This window comes from Eurypyga helias, unplaced genomic scaffold (assembly GCF_000690775.1).
Source record: "Eurypyga helias isolate BGI_N326 unplaced genomic scaffold, ASM69077v1 scaffold7761, whole genome shotgun sequence".
Taxonomy (NCBI): domain Eukaryota; kingdom Metazoa; phylum Chordata; class Aves; order Eurypygiformes; family Eurypygidae; genus Eurypyga; species Eurypyga helias.
This window is the reverse complement of record NW_010228944.1, coordinates 18,655-41,507: the sequence shown is the minus strand read 5'-3', so window position 1 is coordinate 41,507 and position 22,853 is coordinate 18,655. Positions and strand designations below refer to the sequence as shown.

The 22,853-nt window shown below is 40.5% G+C and overlaps 1 protein-coding gene across 1 annotated transcript in view; it reads right to left on the bottom strand.

Moving 5' to 3' along the window:
• Nucleotides 1–22,853, bottom strand: part of MICU2 (mitochondrial calcium uptake 2) — a 38,795-nt gene that overhangs the window by 3,700 nt on the left and 12,242 nt on the right. The window contains exons 6-9 of the mRNA XM_010160212.1: nt 18,987–19,049; nt 9,346–9,443; nt 603–774; nt 217–325 (exon numbers count right to left, since the gene is read on the bottom strand). Coding sequence (XP_010158514.1) covers nt 217–325; nt 603–774; nt 9,346–9,443; nt 18,987–19,049 — 442 coding nt within the window. The remainder of the gene's footprint in view (nt 1–216; nt 326–602; nt 775–9,345; nt 9,444–18,986; nt 19,050–22,853) is intronic.

Below are 22,853 nucleotides of genomic sequence, written 5' to 3'. Positions count from 1 at the left end.
GGTTCAGCATATGATAGCACCTTAGGACATACAAATGAAAACATTTTTTGAACTTTATATTATTATTTTTTCTTGAAATAGAATTAATTCAGAATAAAGAGAGTATACTACTTTGGGACTTCATAGTGCTACTGTGGGATAACTTATTTACATTAATTCCATTAAAAAAGTGTTTAATTTTTTCAAAAACCGCATAAAAAGGTGTGCAGCACTTACCCCGTTTAACAGGACGGTTGGCGACAGTAAACATCTGCATGGCAATAGAAAAGTCTTCCAGGTTGTTTGTAAACTTGCAGAAAGTCTTGAATTCTTCCAAACTGATATTCTAGAGTATTGCAGAATTCAGGTGACAGATAATGAATAATACATTATAACACCAGTGAATCTATTTCATTAAATCTGGTGGGACCTAGTGTTTAGGTGTGATTGCTCACTCATCATCAATATTCGGATTTCTCAGTTGGCAAATTATCATTGCTCTTATCTGCATAAAATTCAAAAGCTGCAATAATTCACTTGGAAACTAGTTACATCATTAGACACTTATATTCAAACGAAAACCCGTACGTAAAACGAGGAAGCAAAGCAGAGCATGTACCGACCTCTCCTGCCTCAATTCTGTCCTTCACATTCTGCCAGTAAATTTCGTTGTTTTCCTCATCAGTGAAGTACAGTAACCATTCCGCAAAGTCTTCTTTTCTCATGACATTCAACCCCTTTGAAAACTTTATGAATTCCATTTCTTGGACTTCTGTTTGCAGATTTTCCATGAATCTAACATGGAAAAAACATGGAAAAAACATGAATCTAACAGTTGATACTTGCACCACTGTATGATTACTACTACCTTAGGTGCTAAATGCAGTAGCCACTAACTCTTAATCACAGATATTATCAACATCATTGTTTAAAATGTCCCAAGTTTAACTTTCTCCGTGTGTGTGCAGATGTTTTTCCAAGGCTGCATTTCAGGAACGACACCAGTAGGGCGCTCTCTAAGCCTGCATTCACAGACTGCTGCTGCGGTAATTTACAGATCCTCTTGGCGTGTGGTTTTCACTAATGTTTAAAACCGTGCAGATAAGGAGATAAAATGATTGGTAAGGCACTATTATAATGAATGAATGAATGAATGAATGAATGAATGAAAAAGAACATGGTAGCTAAAGGTCTGACACATGATTTATGAAACTTCATAGTAATAAGAGAGGAATGACAAGGTTGGAAAGTACCTAGAAAGATGAGGCCCTAATAATCACAAAGGTGAAAGAAAAGAGGAAACCTGAAATCATCACATCAGGCAAAGATGACTAAAAGCCCCAAAGATTAGAACTGCAAAGAGGGGTTTGGCAAATCAGTTCTGCACTCAGTGGAGGATGGATTAGAGAGGATTACAACTGACTTTTTTAGCACAGAAAAATGATGGTGCAGGTGTTTGGGAAGGTAAGAAGAGAGCTGTCTGAAAAAGGAGGGGGCAACGTGAAGGTTTTGAGGAGACACCCATTCTTTTGAGAAGAGAAAAAAAAAAAGGCAGCAGGAGAAGCAAGTAACAACCTGCACGTACAGAGCCAGAAGTGTAAGCAGAGCTGTAGCTTTGAGGTTCCCCGGTTTGGTGTAGAGGGCCATTACAATTTCTTCTGGCCTGGTAAGAAATGAAAGTGCACGACAACACTGCGCAATCTGTTTGGTAATTTCCACTTCAGACATGGGGCGATCCAAAAATAAGTGATAATTAAAAAAAAAAAAAAAAGGCTAAACGCAGTGATGCTTGCCAGATTCCTGTCAGTATTTTGAGAGAACCCAGCTTTATTGAGTTGCAAAAGTTACTGACAGGAGAGAATGAAAATACTCCTGTACTGGGACAGAGCAATGAGCTGGAGAGGAGGACAGCTAAGGGTCTATGTAGCAAGCCTCAGAAGGGACTCCTTTGCTCACCAGCGTTTGCATGGCCTCACTGGATTTGAGTTCTTTCCTCTGAAATCACAGCATTTCAGTCCGCACAGCTATCTTTAGTTCTTTAATGAGATCACTTGGACAATTAGTAGCTGGAAGCTCTGTGAAGTCTATGAGGGGTTAGCTGACGACTGCTACTGCAGCATAAGCTCTCTCTTGTAGTTTGTCCTCTAATAATTAAAGCTGCATATGCATATAAAAGGCCAGGCCAGCAGTCAGCATGTGCCAGGCAGACCTGCCAGCGTGGGCTAGCATTAGGAGCAGTCCGGCTGCACCGCCTGCAAGAGGAGCCTCCCTGGACCCTGGGAAGGGAGCTCGAGCAGCAGGGGGAAGAGGACGGCATGGAGCAGGCATTTAGGCCAGGCATGGCGTCAGTCCAGCAGAGACTGACGAAGGCCGTTTCTGAGTGGCCATCAATGGCAAGGAGTAGATGGCATCTGGGATGTGTGGCTTGTGCTTGGCTGGAAGTCACAGCAGAAGACCATGCAGAACAGTAACTGGATCTTTCCAATCCACATAACGTCTGGTTTGGGGGAGGAGATGCTGCTGGAAACGAGGTCACTTTCAGAAATACGCCTAAAACGTGAATGTATGGAAATGAAATACCAGGTGTTTTATTTTCTTGGCTTTTAATCTATGAAAGGTGGACACATTCTGCAACAGACTTAAGGTCTGTTGTTGAAAGTACGTATGATTTTGGGGAGCTCAGTCATTTGCTCTACTGGTCGGTAGCCACAGGTGATGACAAACTACATATTCTTCCATCTTTTCTAAACATTGCCTTTCCTTGAGCAGCAAACCCTCAGTGACCTGCCCTCTAGCCATATCCAATGCAGGCAGGACAGCTGAGAGGCCAAGCACTCCTACACAGGCTGTGAAGGAGTGGATGGCCCACCCAGCCCAGCAGGAAAGTTTGTCCATGACATTTTTGGCATGCGCTTGCTTCTGCACCCTCTTCCCGCTGGAGAGCGAATGAAGCATTCTATTTCCCCAGCCCCGCTGTGGGTTTCCCACTGCCTTTTCTCAGCCCTGGATTCTTGCCCTCTCCAGATGCTCTGGGGCAACGACACTGCACCCTTCCTGGGGAACAACAGCCGTGCAGCACTACACAGATTAGGGAGGGGAGTGGGAATTACTTATTTAGGGACAAAAAAAATAACAGGTATTTCATTTCAACTTGTAGGCTTACTCCTGGCAAGCCAGAGTGGGAAGATTTCCTGCCATACCAAATGCTACTTGGAGCAGCAGCTCCAATGTGTAATTTAAAATTTATATGTGATAGTCTCCCATATTACAAAAATTAAAATACTATGAATCATCGCATCAGCATTCTAGGTCACTCTTATTCCCAGATGTGAGAGTTAAAAATCCTAATGAGGTTTTTTTTTTTTTTAAGTGAAAGTTATTAAAAGTTATTAAAAATAACTTTCTAGTTAGGAAGTAAAACTTGATACTTAAATGCCAAGACACCACTAGGGATACTTGCTTTTCTATCTTCTGGATCATGGTGCGATGAGTTTCAGCTGGAAATTCCCTAAAAACTTCTACAGATATTGGGAAAAACAAGCATAGGAATGAAATTCCTGATCTCCCAAAGTCAGTGGGAGCTTGGCCAGGGACTTTGAAAGGATCCAGAATTCAACTACAGGAACAGGATTCTAAGCGTAGATGTGTTCTACAATTCAAAAATAATTACACTGGGAATACCTTATGCTATAGTATTTTGAAAATAAAAGCAAGCCCTAGGTTTCCAAATAACAAAAAGGAAAGGTAAATCATAAATTTATAAGATGGGGAAAAGGATGGGACAGACAGTGCTTTCATTAAGATAGCCTGTTTTATCGACACTATCTAAAACACCCACGTTGAAGGCCAATGGCCAAATTCGTTATCAAGTTACAACACTATCCAGAAACCTTATCAGGATTTATCCCTCATTTTGTAATGTGCTCTACTATAGAAAGAGGGAGTCTCTCACGACTTCTTGGCAACTCAGCTTTAATAGACGTGAAAATGTAATAAAAGTGGGGAGACCTCAGGAATGCAGCAATTCCCCCTCCAACCCGAGATGTTGCAATGAAGTGTTAGCGTATTCCTTACGGCACACAAAGCAGTGGAATGAAACACAAAAGGAAAGGTTAGGGAAAGTTTTCCTTCGTTACCTCTTGACCTGACCTCAAAGTCTGTGCAGAGCTTCAACACTCTAGTACAGAACTGACTAGTTCTTGTTGCACTGATTTATAGGAAGGAAACTTAACAAAGAAGATAGTGGTGGATATACCACCCCAGCATCTGTGTTCTGCTTTGGCTCCCCTTTGGACTCTGAAGTCCTTCGGAAGACTTGACAACCCTTTCTGCACAAACAGACCATCGGAAACTAGCTGCAAGGTTGCCTTTTTGCAATCTTTCAAAATAGCATACAGAAAATCTAACGAGGGCTGACCACTAACTTTTGACCACTAACTTTTAGAGATTTAAATCTATGCTTGCAAATTCAGTTTTGCAAGCAGTAGGACATTTAATCTATCTCCCCATTTTTAGAATCAGAGGCAAAACCCTCTTTGATTCACTTTCCTCAGTGTTTCCAAACCAAACCACTCACTTTCATACATAAGCGTTCTGTAAAAACGAATCAAGCTATTCCTTTGCTAAGTATATAGGAAAGGAAGACAGAGATTATTCTCAACAGCTTTACTAAGTATGTGGGATAGATTCAGTTATGATAGGAATATACAATCATGAAGCCAGATTTTGTTCCCATTTCCACTTCTGTCTGATCCTGGTTCACACAACACGTAATCTCTACGTGTGTTATGGCTCTATATACATATACACACACACAGAGACAAGTAAGGAGGCAATCATACTCTCTTTCTGCAAAGTACTTCCAAATATCTGGATGAAAATCACTGAAAATATACAAGTCATCATCACAGCAGAAGCGCTATCGCCTGATGATGCGACATGAAAGAGATTCTGCATCCTGGCACTGGCACAGACACAGAACAGCACCAGAAAAAAGTGAGCACTAGCAGTGTGGTTCAGCCTGGCTCATTCTGGTTTCCAGAATGAAAGGTTTCAAATGAAAAGTACCAAGGAATTCAAAATATGGAAGGAAAACACAGGACAGGTAGGGAAAAGGCGTGTTTTGTGCATGTTTATACAATTTGTGACCTTCAAGCAAACGCAGAAAATAAAAAAGAAACCACAATTAAATAATATTTCTGGTGCAAAATTCTATTAACTAGTAAGAATTTTGGAAGCAACAAATTAAATAATAAAATGCCACAAACTGTATTTGAAATGTTAATTTTTCTTATATGATTAAAGATGCCCATTGTTTGACTGTACCGGGAAGTACTTTTTTGCAAGCCATCCCAGGAAAAAAAAAAAACAATCAGAAAGTTTTTCGGAATATTATTTCCGTACTCTCTGAACTTTTTCCTTTTTTTCCCCTTCAAGAAGATTGTGAGAGATTTAAGTTAGCTTGGGGACAGATTACAGAAAAAAAATCATAGCAGTTGTAAACTGTTAAGGGAGTGAATTACTGTCTCCTCTTTTATTTGGGATTAGACATACTTAAACAAGATCAGTAAGGGACTTTTTTCAGGGAAAGAACTCAGTAGCTGTCAAGAAAAAATATTTGCTGCACCAAGAAATCTAAATCGTTTTCTACTCAGAATAAAAAATAGTGCATACAATAGAGCTGGAAATTAAAGCACAAGTGAAACAATCTTTGGAAGGAAAAGACCCCAAATTTTTTATGTCTCAAAAACCAGAGAAAACCCTTGCGAAAGAACGAAAAGCTTGGAATCCCAGAGAAATTCTGGCTTCATGTTTGAAACGTGACATTCTCTAAGATGGGTCCTCGTAGTGAACGTTGCTGTTGAGGTGTAAAACTGAGCGGTGGTCAGCTGAAGCAGAAGCTTGTTTGGGTCTTCTGAGAAGAAGGTCTCACCTTGTTACAGCATCTTGTATTAAATGTATCGTCCTCTGTTACATGGTTTTTAGGCTTGCTGCACACTGTTTTATATTTTCTTAAACTGATACAGGAGAATAAGGATTCCAGCTAGGTTTGACTAGAGGTGACGCCTTCCCTAGTCACGTACCTAAGCATCCTGCAGAGGAAATTAGATTTAAATGCCCTAACTTTTGCCAGGGAAACAAGCTGTTGCTTTTGAAGCTGTGAATTATTATTAATAATTATCATATTGTCCTTCTGTTAAGGACAATACCACTGGCAAGAAATCATGTAGCAGACTAGAGCGGAACATGGGTTCCTTGAGTCCTACCTTCTTTCAGATCCTTGAAACCACCTTATTACTATGGGAAATACACAGGATGGTGTGCCTCCTGGATTGCTTCCACTGCTTTTGAGCAGTCCCAGGAAAAGCTGCAGAGCGCAGCTGGAGTCCCACCAGTGGTGTTCAGCAGAGCGTGAAAAGGAGCAGCTTTGGTGGCTGTTGTGACTATGTTCTGGAGGACAGTGAGGAGAGAGCTGGGCTGGTGTCACAAAATACTTTCGAAAAAGTTACTTCTTCTCTTCCACGCTCCCAGCAGGCCAAGAAAGGTCAAAAAGTGACCTGGTATTCTGCTTCATGGTCTTATTCTTTATGTCCTGTAAAAAATAGCCTGAGGACTCCCATTGTGCGTATCACCTACCTATGATTTCCCAAGAATCACGCACCAGCTGGAGACAGATGGAACACAGCGTGGTTAACCATTTTCCCTCCCTATAACCAGTGTGCCTCCCGTGTTTGGGGCAGAGGGAAGGGAGGCAGAAGAGCTGGCTAACATCAGCTCCACGTTGCCTGAAGAGATGCTGACAGTTTCCATTTTCTTTGTGCCATCTGAATGCAAAGAAAGGGGCACAGAGCAAATTAATTGCCCTGATATATTGACGGTGTCTGCCTGACAGCTTGGACTGTGGACTAAAAGGTTCAGACACCACTGGTGTACATGTAGACAGAGATGGGTGCACACTTACAAAAGGATTTTTTTAATGTCAGCCAAACTGAAAAGGAGGATGCATGAGGAAAATATATGTATGTAATGAGGTGAGAACGCTAGTCTCAGCTTTCTGAATTCCCATGTAAGTACAGTGAAAACTCACAGAGAAAGAATTCCTGCCTGTTTTAATTTTTTTAGTTACAAGGACACTACAGCACAGTAGTATCTGTGTGTTTAACTAATGTGACAAGTTTTAGTATGTCCTAATCAAACCTAATCACCCCTACTTTCTACTAGGCACTGCACTGATCAATGGAAAAGCTTTCTAGGCAAGAACTTGGAAAATGATAAAAGCATTTACCATCATTATTTTCTGCTTTTGACAGTGATCTATGTCTGCACGGCTCATCAGTCATCTCTTGTAAAAACAGCATGGCACTTTGATCAAACAGCCAACAATAGCTTCCCGCGTAAGGCAAAATGTTATGAGAGGCCATCAGATAGAAATCACATTTTCTCTGAACAATAGAAACCCAGAAATGATGTGCTTGATTTACTTGCAAATAAAATCATGTGAAAGGTGATATCTTCACACAGGTTAAAAAGACAGTGATCCTTTTATTCACTTTTCTGTGTGTTAAACAAACTTCACTGTCATGTTGCAACTGAGATGGAGTGTCTACGCAGTGATAAAGAGGCACATTCCAGCTCTATGAAACCTAACTGCCACTGTTGAAAAATTACCTGCATTAGACCTTACACTTATCCCACAGATTTTAAGAGCAAGGTGTGGGAGTTTGATTCTGATTACAGGCCTCTATCTGTGTGGTAGGCAAAGGTCTTTTAACCTACACGTTCTGAAAGTACTAGGTACATAGTTTCATCAATGTCATGCCTCATTGGGTCAGTGTAGGATCTTATCTAAAACCTGAGGCTTTTCAGCTTACACTGTATATGCAAACACAACCTTTTACTGGTGCTCTCTGCCTTTTGTTTCATTGAGAGGATCTATGGTATTTATAGAAAAGGGAGGCATCTTAAACTTATTTTACTCATTTAGATTCCTATTGAGTCGAGGTCTTGAAAAGAGAAAGACTGTTTATTGAAGACCTGTGTGTCCCAGAATCAGTGGAGCCAAACACTTTTTAAAGTGTCAGAAAAATTACCACTCATCCTTTTTTAACTCTGGCTTTCCCCAAACCTCTACTGATTGGAACAATATTCATTTAAAAGAGAGCTGACACAGGTTCTCTGCTTCTGAACATAAACTGAAGTAAAATATCCCAATTTATTTTTGCAGTCTGTAAATGACTGATGATTTTTGTAGAAAAGGTAGTACTGATGTAGATAACGTTCTCTTGATGTTCTGCTACAAGACGTGTCAAGATTCACTGAGGTATTTAGGCACTTAACTGCCATTTATCTCTACGAAAGACTGTGCATTTGGATTCTGCGCACAAGTTCACAAAGCAAGATGTGTCTGGAGTTTATACTACCAGTGGAAACTGATCTCCCAAGTAACAGAGTTTTAACCAGAGTAGTTGTAAAGCTGTGTAGGTGGTGGTCATCGTTACTGAGTGAAATAAACATTGGAAGAAAGAATCTCGTGCAATTAAACCGCTAACAGCTGATACCCAGTTGGGTTTTCAAGTTGAAAGCAACCACAGCAGAACTCCATACTCTGCTGCTGACAAGGATTACACCATCTTTCTGACATGTATATGACATACAAATGGAATGATTCCCTGCACCAGTCTTAGAACTTTCTATTAACTCCTGATTTTGCAAAGCTTACAGTGAAATAGATGAGTATACAGTGCTACGTTTCTGGGAGTCATGGCCACTTGGTATTCCACTGCAGTTTCAGTCTGATGTGGAGTTCATCATCTGCCTCAGTTCTCAGTTCTGACATAAGTGCCCTGAAGTATCCGCATAGTCCCATTGCAAAAGTAGTTCCAAGGGTAAAGGAAAAGGCATGGGTAAAGTTTCAACAGCAGCTGGAATTTGAAGCAAGCAGAGAAGTTGCCTGTAGCCTACCATGACAGTTGCCATGGAGAGGTGGGTGTCTCAGCTCAGAAAAGCTTTTTTAATTGATTAGCAGTCACTTCTTTGGCGATTTGATCAAGAAAAATACTTGTGAATCATGCTGTCTTTAAGGTACGCCATCACACAGCTGCTAAGAATGGTAGTGTCAACCCCCACGACCTCCAGGCCCACTGCGGCTTCAGAGATACGGTGCACAACTCCTCCCACAGACAGCAGACCCCAGGAGCTAAACTAGAAATTTAATTGTGCAAAATCATGAATAATCTCCTGCTTCATTACCTGCTTAACTTTCTGAATCAGCTCAGTGTGGGGTCAGATTAATGCCAATGTTGGTGCAAAGTAGAGGGGGTAGGAACAGGACTGGTTGCTGTTAGGTTTGCCTAACTGAAAAAATACCTGAAAAACTCAGAATAGCGAAGCTTTTCCTTTCCTTCTTTTCCAAAGAAATGTACCAGCAACGTGGTATTAACACCACAGCTTTCCAGTTCTGCTCCCTAAAAAACAAAAACTGTGTGAGAAATTACTATGCATTGTATGATTATTAATATCTATTCACCACAAATCTGGAAATATTTATTTGAACTGGAATTTCACAGGAGATACTTGCAATTTACTGTTCCCCAAGCTATTGCACAGGATCTCAGAGCTGAATAATTCTTCCACATCAAGAGATAACAGTGTATTACATTTTCTGCTTCTAAATATTCTGTATGAAAGACAAGTACAATTTACAACCACCTTTGGTGCGTTTTACTATTAGAACTGAGAAGGTTGTTACTTAACCTTTAAAAACCTTCATGCAGAGGTGAATAGAGGCTTTAAAAAAGTTAACATCTTTCTAAAAAAAGTTTTTGGTCAGGTATTTCTGATTTGTTACAGCCCTTTAAAAACATTCATGGCAGCCTAAGAAATGAAACTAGAAAAATACAGGCATTCGCAGGACTCTAATATAATATGGTCTCGCAAGGCTTCTTGCAAATTTTTCAGTGTTAGTGGCCTTTCTATGTATTTTTAAATCTGATGAAGAGATCTCTGCAGAAAAAAGATGCACGTTATTTCAACGCAACAGCATCTTGAACAAGCCTAAAACCACACGTAATGCTGGATTTCTGTTCTATTCTTCTTTCAGCACTAGCATACTGGCATTTCTTTGAATGCAACAAAACACTAAGCAACATGAAGAGAGGGTTTTTTGGTAAGTCTGGAGGGATTTCAACAAACTATTCTTATGACATCTAAATAGCCTCTGTGTCTTTTATCTGGTTGAAGAGGTAAGATGAAAGACAAGAGTCTATTCATAAGATTTAATACTAATGGTTATTTAGCTTTCAGCATCATCAATAACAAGTCCCATTAGTCCACTGTGTGTTTCATGCTTACTGCATATGTGACACAGCTATTTTATAGTTAAAGAGGTAACATTCCTCATTTCTACTGCAAGCTACAATTCACTGAATGCCAGTGATACAAGTTATGTATGACTGAACCTAGAAAAAAACCTTTTCAAGCCATATGCAAACTGTACTTATTGAACTTTTATCATTTAACTGCAGGCAAAGAATATTTAAATACCCACAAGATCCATCCTTCTAAAGTTTAAACACTTCAGATTACTGTGAAGACTGATGCATAAACATTGGTATATTCTTTTTTGAAAGTCAAAAGTCAAACATTCATATATGCTTATTTGAAATTCAAACTCAACTATTTGTGTCAGAATGCAAAGTTTTCTGAAGAGAAACAGAGAAGAATCCACATATTTCTCACTGCAGCGAGATTCTAATCTGCTTTCTGCATGTTTAAAGGAGACTTGAAAAAGGCAAGAAATAACTTTACTCATGTAACTTTTAAAACCGAACTCATGAATATGCAACGCAAGGCTTCCAATTTAATTACTCCATATTAAAAATCAGTGCTGTACTGAAAACAAACAGAAAAATGAGGTTTAAAATAAACTTTTAAAGACTAAGTCTGTGACATAAAATGTTTTTTTCTTCTATTCATGTTTCTCTCTAGTTAAAAGCTAGAAAAAGACATACAAACAATACCTATCTCATCTTACCTAATATGACAAAGTCTATCCCTGGATTTATAACAAATATGCTCCTACTTGTTGGCTACCCTCTTTATCAGTTGAAATTCCAAACTGGAATTGGCAGTTGTCCAAACACTATGTTAGTGAGAGGTAAATGTATTTTAAAACTACAAAACAGTACATTTCTTTAAAAGAGAATATGCAATAGGAGACCACAGAGACTACAGCTTAAGGGTAAAATTTCAAAAAATTGCTTTTCCTAGAGTTAATGCTATTAAATTAAAGTACATGTCAGTACATAATTCCTTTTTGTCCACGGAATCATTAGGAGCTTTTGCTGCTGAACTGTATAAATTAGTACCGACATGACAAATCTTTGTTAGAAGATAATGAGAGCTCTATTAATATTTCCAGCACCTCACCCTCCTGAGCTTAGGCAAAAAAATAACTTATATTTGCAATGTCTCTCTTGGCAATGAGAATGAAATGGTAACCTAACCCTGGAGCTCTAAAAAGGACCAGACTGGTAGCTTTGAGTCAGAGAGGTACTACCTAAATTGAGTGGAAGTTTGGTATATCTGGTGGTTTCAGCCCTGGGGGGGTGCACCTCAGCACCCTTCTGGGCTGGTGCTTTGGAGAAAGCTGAGGCACAGAGTGGAGAGAGAATGTTGATGTTCTGAGTCTCATCTGGATACAGCATGGGATGGGGTAGGGACATGTATCTCAGCTGGGGAACTCAGACATGTTCCAGGGCCATTGACTCAGACAAAGAATCCCCAAGACCAAGCTCTGATGACACACAAGTCTCTATCAACGGATGAACGTGTGTGTACGTAGTACAAACATAGGCTTACTCTCCTAGAGTAGTATTAACACCTCGTACACCTCGCACCACGAACTGCTGAATTATGCAATTATTCCTTTTTAAGCAAGATCAATCAGATAACACAACATTTATTCCTTATTACACAGAATGTTAACATAGAAGTCTGATGCCGCAAACACTGAGTCACAGGCACGACCCAGCTAATCCTGCAGCTCCCCACTGAGCTTCTGACATTTAGGACCTGATACTGCAGCAAGTAGCAACAAGTGCCACTGAGAAGCAACTTATCGCACTGGGAGACAGGATTTTCAGAATAATGTACCTAACTGATTTTCAAAACTCATCTGAAATGTTAATAGACTTACTGTCTCTAGATTCTTACCACCTTTCATTGCAGAATTTGCCTGAGGCATGACCGGAAAGCATTCATCATGATTAAAATCTGTAGTATGTTCCTTGTTCTCTTACTTGCTTCCTGGGAGATGGTATTTGCTGTGCAATGTATTCTTTCAGTAGAAATTGTAAAAATATTACATATTTGGATTGAGAATTTTTTTGGTTAAGATAGAATGAGAGTGAATAGATGAAGAACGGGGGCAGAAAAAAGAGGAGTGTCAAGGAGAACAGTATCTTAGTTTCTGTGCACTAATGATGTCCCAAATCTTTAGAAATGTAAGACTAAATCTTTGCAAATTTTTCTGAGTCCACTTAACCAAAATGCTCTTTGTGTTGTAGCTGCTAGGTCACTCAATTCATTGTGCCAGGCTTCTATCCCTGGAGGCCATCTAGACTTCAATCTAAGCAGCCTAGCCTCAAACGCTGCTCAAGAGCATCCAGCTCTCGGTCATTTTGAGAGTCTCCGAGATGTTCGGATATATACTACAACTCAGTTGTAGGAAGAAGGTTTAAAAGATGTACCCACTATGAAATGAATCCTGCCAGGTATAGGCAGTCAAAAGAACTGTGAACAGGCAAGTTGGTGGGACCAGGAGATGCAGATCTCCAAAAGCAGTCTTTTTTGGCAAAGCCCAGCCAGCCTCGAGTGGGTGCCAGAATGAACAATACATCATTTTAAGATGAATCAGCTTTAATCATGTTCATCCATCTGAAAGTTTTTCATGTTTTGCAAGGCACTTTCTTAAGAGTTAGGATTCAAGAACACATTGGGTCTCATACAGACAGGGTGCAGATTTTTCTTCTACAGAGGGTGTAACAGAAAATATCTGAGAAGAAAACCAATGCAGCATTTTCTAAGGAATAAAAAGCATATATCCAGCATTCAGCAACATCCAGCATTGCCATTACCTGGGGATCAGCTGCTTTTTAATGAAAACTAATGCCACGGAATGCTACACTGTACCATCAGTGCCTCCAGAAAGGAAGGAGATGTAACTTCATGGACATCCTCAGCTTTCAGTGCGTCACCCACAGCGATGCATGCATTCAAGAGGAGGTACAGAATACAAACGGTTTCCAGCCAAGTGGGCTAAAGCTAACCTGGGAGCAGACACTGAAGGAGATATTTTATGACAAAAATAGGAATTTTTTGGTGGTGACAAACTCGTCTTGACACCAGCAGGTTGGGAGGGACCAGATCCTGCTGTGTCAAGCAGTCAGGGAACGGCCCTGTTGCAACGCGAAGCCTGAGACTGCCTGACCAGTGCGATGCTGGCAGATGGGAAGAGCAGCTTCTCTATACAGTTGGGGAGAGTCACTCCCAAGAATTCAGGCCTTGCCTTCCTGCCATGCCATATTATTTTAAAAATATTAATGTCTACCAAAAGTAGAGAATCTGTAACACGGACCCCTCTCAGGAGGTTTGATGCTCAGTGATGCTCTTTCGATTAGTGTGGACTTGGCCTCAAAGACAGAGCACACCTATTCTCCCCCTGCTCTTGGTGCAAGGGGGAGATCCAGATGGGCTGTGACCAATTCCCCACCCCTTGTCCGAACATGTCCCCATGCAGTCCATGTCTGGGCTGCCATCCCAAGTTTTCGATATCAAAAAACACCAACTGAGCCTGCTTACATGTGCCATTTCCAGTTCATTCCCACTAATTTTACAAGCAAGGCACCAGTTCGCCTTCAGAGATTATGACCAGATTCGTAGTCTTTGGATTCAAGGACTAGAGCTGTTAGTGCAAAGCCAAACGGTGTGTCTTCCCTGGCCTGTCAGGAACCCACACTGCTGTCTGGCTTCTGCAGCTACAGAAATCAAAATGCTTCACACTAGGTTAAGTAGCAGAGGCTAAAGGGGTAGTCTTGCCCCACACATCCGCGCAACAGAAAGCAATGCTACTGTGATCATGACGGGCTTCCAGATGAATTCCTCGTGGGAGACACTTTTGCTGTCTGAGCCAAATTCAATGCACTCGCAGAATAGGTACCTAGAAAGACATCTGAAAGCGTATTTCTTTGTCTCTTTTGAGGTTATAATGATCACATGGAAAAATAAAGTAATTTCATTCTCTGTGAGGTGACCCAGCAGGTTTTAAGAACTTAGCATTTTGATGCCACACAGCTTGGTTCTTCATGGGGTTTACCTGCCTGGAGAGCTGCCTTTAAAGTATGCAGGAACATTGCAGTATTCCTTGATTTAAAGTATCTAAAAGCTTTTCAACAGAATTCAATGTTAATCTGCTGATTAAAAAAATACATGTTTATGTTGGAGAAGATCGAGTCAAGAAAAAATGTGCATTCCATCTGCACTGAGAGGAGACAAGATTAATGACACAGTCTTTTGGGGAGGGATATTAATTTTAGTCTTGGACCAGATTCTTGCAAAATTCGATGAGCTGCACCCCTGTTACAGAGTATTACTGCACTAGAAGAGCACAGCTCTCACCTACCATCTTCCTCCCTTCAGTTCAGACAGCGTTTAATTATTCTGGACCCAGGGCTCTGCAGACGTGGAAGCTGTGGATAGAAAACTTTAAAACTAATTAGAAATTCTAGGGAGCAGATGGGCAGGTTACGACAGCCTGCATAGTCTGTCTCTGTGGCTGAGGAGATGCATTGCAATGCTGCAATAGCTGAAGGTCCAAGTGTAAAACCTTGTGCTGATATGAGGATAAATGTGTGATGACTAATGTCATTCACCTCTCTTAGGACCAAAAAAAAAAAAAAAAGACAAGTAGAAAGGTTAAAACAACTGATACACAATAAACAGGTAAATATCCATGTGTGGGTCTAAAAGTATACTGCTTATACTCAGACTGAATTTTAGTTCAAAAGTTTTCTGTTTAAAAGAGATTAATAGCCACATCCCCAAGTACTAGTTAAATGTTTAAAAAAAAACATGTAAATGAGACAGTTTGTATGAAAATGCGCTCATTATGGAATCCAGAAGCATGCGTTTAATCCTTTGGAAATGAGATAATGCACATATTATTTCCCAACATGAATTCCATTTTAGGAACAAATATGGAACATTCTGTACTGTCATTCCTAACAATAGCTAAAATTAATTTCTAAGTTTAGCCATTGCACAAAGCATATTAAACTAGAGGTATTGAAACTACTTGATAACTCATTAATCTAAATTGAAGGGCCCAAGAGCAAAGTCCCTGATCTAGACGACGGGGCTGTACAGCAGGTATCTGCAACCATTAGCATTGTTTTCACCACCAGAATGCGAACGCACGTATCGCTATTGGAGTATCCTTTTAAGGAACTCGGGGCATTAATGCAAAAGCAAGAAGTGCTGTTCACTGGGCAACACCTCTTTCAAAATACACCAAGCTGGCTCATGCAGTTTCCTATACCACTCCCCTTTGTGAAGCATGGCCAAATGCTCAGCTGGCTGCCTCATGGGAAGCAGAAGTGCTCGGAAGCCAGGTGCAGCATTTCCTTTGGCCTTTGGGATGATGGGTGGGACAGTCAATGCCTCTGCTGGCTTCTGCACCATTTTCTCCAGTCTAGTCAGAAAGAACCAGGTTGCCAATCTTGTAAGTCTGCCCATATCTCTCCTTCACTGTGTGCATGCGTGCCTCTGCTCTAAGTATATCAGGCTGCCTACTCCACAAGTCAGCAAGGAACTTCCTAAAAGTCTGCGTCGGTTAAGACTGGGCAGATTTTGTTGACTTTTCTTCCACCATCAATTATAGTACCGGAAAAAGAAAATTCCTCAACCAAATTATCTTTATCTAGATAACAAAGCCCACTGCAATCCCATTCAAGGGCCATTACTAAGTGGTGAAATTTTGAATTTTAGATATGTAAGTCAAAGTCTCAGTAAAAGCGGCAGAGGTACAAGTTCCCTGGGAACACAGCAAATAAACTGCTATTTCTTTTCCTAATACAGCATCTCAGTGAGTATTAAGTTGTGTCTCCATACAGTAAATGAATGCCTGGGACTTCTATCTACACACTGGACAGGGAACATGCCTGCATATACCTGGTGGCTAAATAAATTGCAAACTACCCTTTCTAACTTACCTGGTCTAGTGGAAGGTGTCCCTGCCCATGGCAGAGGGGTTGGAACTAGATGGTCTTTAAAGTCCCTTCCAACCCAAACCATTCTATGGTTCTGTGATTTTCCACCAGGTATCAGACTGGGAATACTTTGAAAAAACAGTAAACTCATATGCAAATTGTGAAAGTGTTGTGGAAATAAAGAACCATCCCAAACATCAAACTTCTGTTGCAGTGTCAGTTTTCAAAGAAGACAGTCAATTTAAAAAACGTATTTTTGTTTTACCTGCTTTGCTTTAAAGTAATATTATGACTGCTATAATTATTAAAACTAAGGGGTAAAAACATACGCAATGACTACATTGTGTAGTCAGATTCACTGCTTATAATCAACTTCTTTTGTGAGAGACAGAGACAGAAAAGAAAATAAAAATTTGAAGAAGCGATAATTTGGACCTTGCCAAATCGAAATGAAGAGACCAGAAGAATTTCAAGATAGCTGTAGTCCCCAGAGCTGTTTAATTCTTCTTTTTATAATTCCATTTATAGTCTGCTAAGAAACTGTATTAAATAATATTTTCTGATTACAATAACTTGAAATTTTTTTCAATGAAGAATCCTGAACACAAAATTTGAAGACAAAACAGAGACATTCGGGCTCAGGCATTTAATTAGCCCCCAATAAGCTTATGTGTTTATAACTATATCTGTCCAACTGTATCAAAGTTTCTCTGGAAATTTTATACTGCAGCTGTGCATTCATGCAGAATAAAGATCCTTTTTCTTTCACTGTCATGGCAGTTAAGTCTCAATTCAAATTGGTTTTGAGGAGCAGACAACCCTATTAATCCCAGATATTTTAATCTGGTGACTGATGAAAAGATTCAAGAAAGGAGATGGTTGTTAGTTAGTCAAACAATTCTTAACAGAACTCTGGATGCATACTGAGGGAGCAAAAGCTTTATGTATCTGAAGACAGTTTTTGTTCATGCCTAGTGAAAACTAAAGGTGTTAGCAATACTGCCACTTCCATTTTTTCCCCAGGCAGGTGAAAAAGTAAAGAACACGAGCTGGACCAACTCTTTGTAGAAATTGCTGATGCACGACAGATTTATAAAGCAGAGCCCTGTATAAATTTCTTATTGAACGCTTCCAACATGAGCACTTGCTGGCCCATGCCTGACTACCCACTTTCAGTTTACAACTGAAAGCAAGTTTGTGGTGAGAAAAATATTCTTCAGCGACACTATCCAATTTAAGCATGCAACAGAAGTAGTGCTGCTGATGTAAGCAGTGCCTTATCTAATAGCTAGAGATAACCCATCTGTAGCCTCCCCTCCTTTTGCCCTGGCTCATCAGTGCCTTCTGAGGAGTATGCTCAGGACTTGATCTCTGTTTTCAGTCTCACTCAATCTCATCCAGGCTACAGAGTATTTTGTCTCTGTGCTAACTACAGACTGAAGAAGAGATGGCAGCTACCAAAGACTCCACTCAGGGAAGAAGGTAGGTTACACTGGCAGGATCCATAGAATGATAGAGTTGTTTTGGCTGGAAAAGACATTTAAGATCACAGAGTCCAACCATTAACCTAAAACTGCCAAATCCATCAATATACCATATCCCTAAGCACCACATCTACATGTCTCTTAATTATCCCCAGTGTTGGTGACTCAACCACCTCCCTGGGCAGCCCCTTTCAATGCCTGACAAACCTTTCAGTGAAGACTTTTTTCATAACATCCAATCTAAACCTCCCCTGGCACAATTTGAGGCCCTTTCCTCTTGTCCTGTCACTTGTCACTTCGGAGAAGAGACCAACACTCACCTCTCTACAACCTCCTTTCAGGGAGCTGGCTATTTCAGGTCTCCCCTGAGCCTCCTCTTCTCCAGGCTGAACACCCCCAGCTCCCTCAGCTGCTCCTCACGGGACCTGTGCTTCACACCCTTCCACAGCTCCGTTCCCTTCTATGGACACGCTCCAGCACCTCAGTGTCTTCCTTGTAGTGAGGGGCCCAAAACTGAACACAGGATTCAAGGTGTGGCCTCACCAGTGCCCAGTACAGGGGGACAATCCCTGCCCTAGTCCTGCTGGCCACACAATTCTTGATGCTGGCCAGGGTGCCACTGGCCTTCTTGGCCACCTGGGCACACTGTTGGCTCATATTCAGCTGCTGTCCACAAACAGCCCTGGGTCCTTTTCTGCCGGGCAGCTTTCCAGACACTCGTCCCCAAGCCTGTAGCATTGCAGGCAATTCAGGTGAAAAGAGCCAGAAGGGAGCAGGAACTTACCTGCTCCCTCCACTGACGAGCTCTATTTGCCATTTGCTAATGGTCTGCAATACAGTGAAACTTCTAATCCAGTTGGAAGATGATACACTAAAATTGCTTCTTCTGGTCTGCATCTCAGCCATTTCTTTCTGGAAGTGGACATAAGTAAAGTAATCCTTGCCTCTGTCACCTCAATGACAGCGATTACATTTCACACCAACTCAGAATAAGCTGATACTACTGCAACAGCAGCACATAGGTACGTTTAAGGTATCAATTTGTATTTGGAAAGCCTTATTTTCTCAGATGGCAATAAAGAGTTTCTTCTGAGATTTTAATAAATAGAACAGAAATTACAAATGTTTTTCTTTCCCAGTTGGCAAGTACCTGACAAACCACTCACTTTCATTTAATTAATGCACTAATACTGATGCTTACATATGTATCTGAAAACATGACAATGCTTTTGTAAAGAAAAATGTATCTGTTTCATACCCGAGATACTGTTTCATCTCCAGATGTTTTCAAATCATCTTCCTTCCCAATGATTCTCTGTAGCTGTGTTTGTTAAAACATGAAAAAAATACAGGAAAATTACAAATTGGGTCTTATAAGAGTCTCCTTTTTCAGACACTTGCTTAATTTCATATTTTCTAAAGAATGAAGTCACTATGTTTTTTGCAAGGTTATTGTAGTCATGACAAAATGTTTACATAACTAAGGATATTTTGCTATTCAGGCACACTTTTTCCCAGGAATGTCTTATCTACTGTGGTTAATGCAGCCAAGCAGAGCATATAAATCCATCTCTTGCAACTCTATTTTTAGAGATTTTCTTGCAGTAAAGCTTAGCATTCACTCCATAAGATTTTGAAACTCAGGGGTATGGCATAAAGGGTCATTAGAGAAATAAAAATTATCCTGTGATTTTCATGCTGTCCTCCGAGACAGCTCTACAGAGTTCTGCTACAGACATGATCTTCTAGACATGAAAAACATACCTGTTCAAATGAGCTACTATACAACTAACAACAAAGAATAATTTAATTAAATAAACAAATGTATTTTCAGAACTGGCATTAAGGAGAATGTCGTTTGAGTTTCCCCTCCATCCAAAAATAAATGAATCTTGAATGTGTTAGCAAAGAGGACATTAAAAAACATAAATTCCACTGTCCCAAGTAGAGCTTTAAGGTAATATAGAAAGTGCATTAATTTGCAGCACCTTAAGCATATCTCAGCTGTGAGGTTTCTTTGATTGTATTTTAGCTTAGGAGGTCAACACTGCCACAAGAATGAGTGATTTAACATAGCACAAGGTATACCTACCTTTCACAGACATTTGCATGAATCCTCAAATGGACAGCAAAAATGAAAGAGCAAGGGACTTAGTACATTTCAGATATAGATATAGACTTAACACCGAGCGCTCTGGATTTGGAGATTTTAGGAAAAATGCTTTTAAAGCTCAGGGTTTTCGAAGCTGCTGGTTTGCTTCTCAAACGTTTCTGAGCGATTCCTCACCCTGCCCGTCAAAACTGGGAAAAAATCAATTACCAAATTTGCACAGCCATTATTTTGTGAAGTTTTCAAATCACTTCTTAGGGCTTTATTTTCTACTATTTTTTTTGTTATTTGTTCAGAGAAGCAATTTGGGATTCTAAGTAGTCAGTAGGAAAAAACTGCTAACTGTTCACATTGCCAAAGGCCTTCAAATTTGGACTAATTCACCTCTTTTGTTTTTGTTTCTTTTTCACCTCTTTTTTTTTTTTTAGCCTCAGTTTTTGAGTTCCTCAGAATAGTTACTTTCTATTATTATTTTTAAATGGCATACCTTAATAGTATTTATAAAAATAAGTACTGTAATAAGACAATTAAACCGTACCAGTTCTTCCAAGTTTCTCCATTTTTTAAAAATTTTTGATCACTTATGAAACAATTGACTAGTACAGTAAAAACATTACGAATTTCTCCATGGCAAAATAGCAATACAGAGCTCTGAATAAAACAACAACTGCTTGTCCATATTCTCACTGAAAATTTCAAGTTTTTTAACCTGAAAAATACATCTTTTGCTCACACAAAAAAAATACAACTGCAAATAGTTTCCAAACAAGAGATTTCTTTTTTTCTTTTGGATTTTGTTTTTAAATGACTCTTAAACAAACCTGCAGAGACTACTAAAGCATCATTTTTTTTTAAGAGTGTTCTGGAAGATTTACTTTATTGTTTTCTTACACTGTATATAAATCCTTATAGGGCTTCAAACTATTTCCAGTAGTTTGCAGATTTTTTCCAGCACAGTGTAGCAACTACTCACAGAGGGAGAATAATTCTGCCCTTGAGAAACAGACTCCAATACTCAACTGTTCCATGTGACATTTATCTGTATTTAATATTTATATCTGTTCATCACTGGAAGATACTAATGGCTAATTCAAAGTTAATGAGACCTATTACGCACAACTGATGCCTCTCTACTAAAGACATATGAAAAAGTAATCTTTTCTGAAGAAGACAGGAGCTGGCAGAAAGGCTATGTCAGTCTTTAAAAAAAAATCTTATATCTTCCTGTTTAAGTTAGTGCTTGTGGATGTTTCAGAACTCCAGTGGTGTTCTGTACCAAACCACCACAAGTGCTGACAGTGCCTGGTGCTGGCTCATTCAGCCCTAGATCAACCTCTACGAGTTTATTGTCTATCTGCTGTCCAGGACAAGTGTATAGAAACGGTCTATTTAGAAAGTCTAAATCACATAGCTCTTGTATGTACTATCAGTTACGCTACCTCCAATCCCAACAGTTTGAACTGTCATTAACTTCACTCAGAAATCTTTCATCAGGACAGAGTTAGGGAAATTCCTCACTTGCTGGGGATTTTGGGATCTTTAGTAGCCTTATTCTTGATGGGAGGTCTCAGATTAATGTGCATGGGTTATTATGTGCACGTCTGGAAATCCCCCTCACCAAGTCTCATGTGAACATCTCTGCAAAAGCAGAGTTCACAGAAGTACCTTACTGTCCTCATAAAGATGCAGATAATATGTCTCTGAAAAACAATTCTTTGTCCTCTGGCAGGGGCTGATTAAAAGATGGAAGCTAACATCTGTGAACACGCCATTTCTACCATGTCTTCTTCACCCTGGCATTGCAGGCCGAAGCAACAAAACATTGAGGGTGCCCATCTCAAAACCACATGGCTGTGATTCTGGGCACTAAAACTGAAATTTCTCTTGTATTGTGAAAGTTTACCACTGAAAAACGGATAAAGCAGAAATTAAAAATAGACTGGGTTAAATACAAAGAAGTAGGGAAAAAAAAGAACAGAATTTTGTCCCTGGGAAGGGACAGACTTTTAATTCCTACTGGAAAGGAGGAAAATGTGCACGGAAACAGAAAGGCGATGGAGGACAAGATAAACTATCTCCCTCAAAACATGGAATTGCATTCAATCACAGAATGGTTTAGGTTGGAAGGGACCTTAAAGACCATCTAGTTCCAACCCCCCTGCCATGGGCAGGGACAACTTCCACTAGACCAGGTTGCTCAAAGCCTCGTCCAGCCTGGCCTTGAAGACATCCAGGGATGGGGCATCCACAGCTTCTCTGGGCAACCTGTTCCAGTGCTTCACCACCCTCTCCAGGAAGAATTTCTTCCTGATATCCAATCTAAACCTCCACGCTTTCAATTTAAACCTGTTATCCTTTGTCCTGTCACTACAGGCCCTTGTAAAAAGTCCCTTTTCGGCCCCTTCAGGTACTGGAAGGTGCTATAAGGTCTCCCCGGAGCCTTCTCTTCTCCAGGCTGAACAAGCCCAACTCTCTCAGCCTGTCCCCATAGCAGAGGTGCTCCAGCCCTCGGAGCATCTTCGTGGCCTCCTCTGGACTTGCTCCAACCGGTCTATATCCTTCTGATGTTGAGGGCTCCACAGCTGGACGCAGCACTCCAGGTGGGGTTTCACAAGAGCAGAGTAGAGGGGGAGAATCCCCTCCCTCGACCTGCTGGCCACACTTCCGATACAGCCCAGGATACAGGATGGCTTTCTGGGCTTTTCATCCACCAGTACCCCCAAGTCCTTCTCCACCCAGCCTGTACTTGTGCGTGGGATTGCCCCGACCCAGGTGCTGGACCTTGCACTTGGCCTTGTTGTAGGAAATCTTGATTCAAGATCTCGTTTCCTGAACATTCATTTTTTAGTGAAGAGCACTGAATCTACTGGGAGATCCTGCATTTGATACTCCTTCAGTGTCTGACCCATACAGGTCTGAACAGCCTATCTCCATCACGTGCTGCAGGCACTAAGGACTTGGGTTGCAGAGTCTGTTTGTCACCCTTCTCCCCTTTCTGAATGATTCACGTGACAC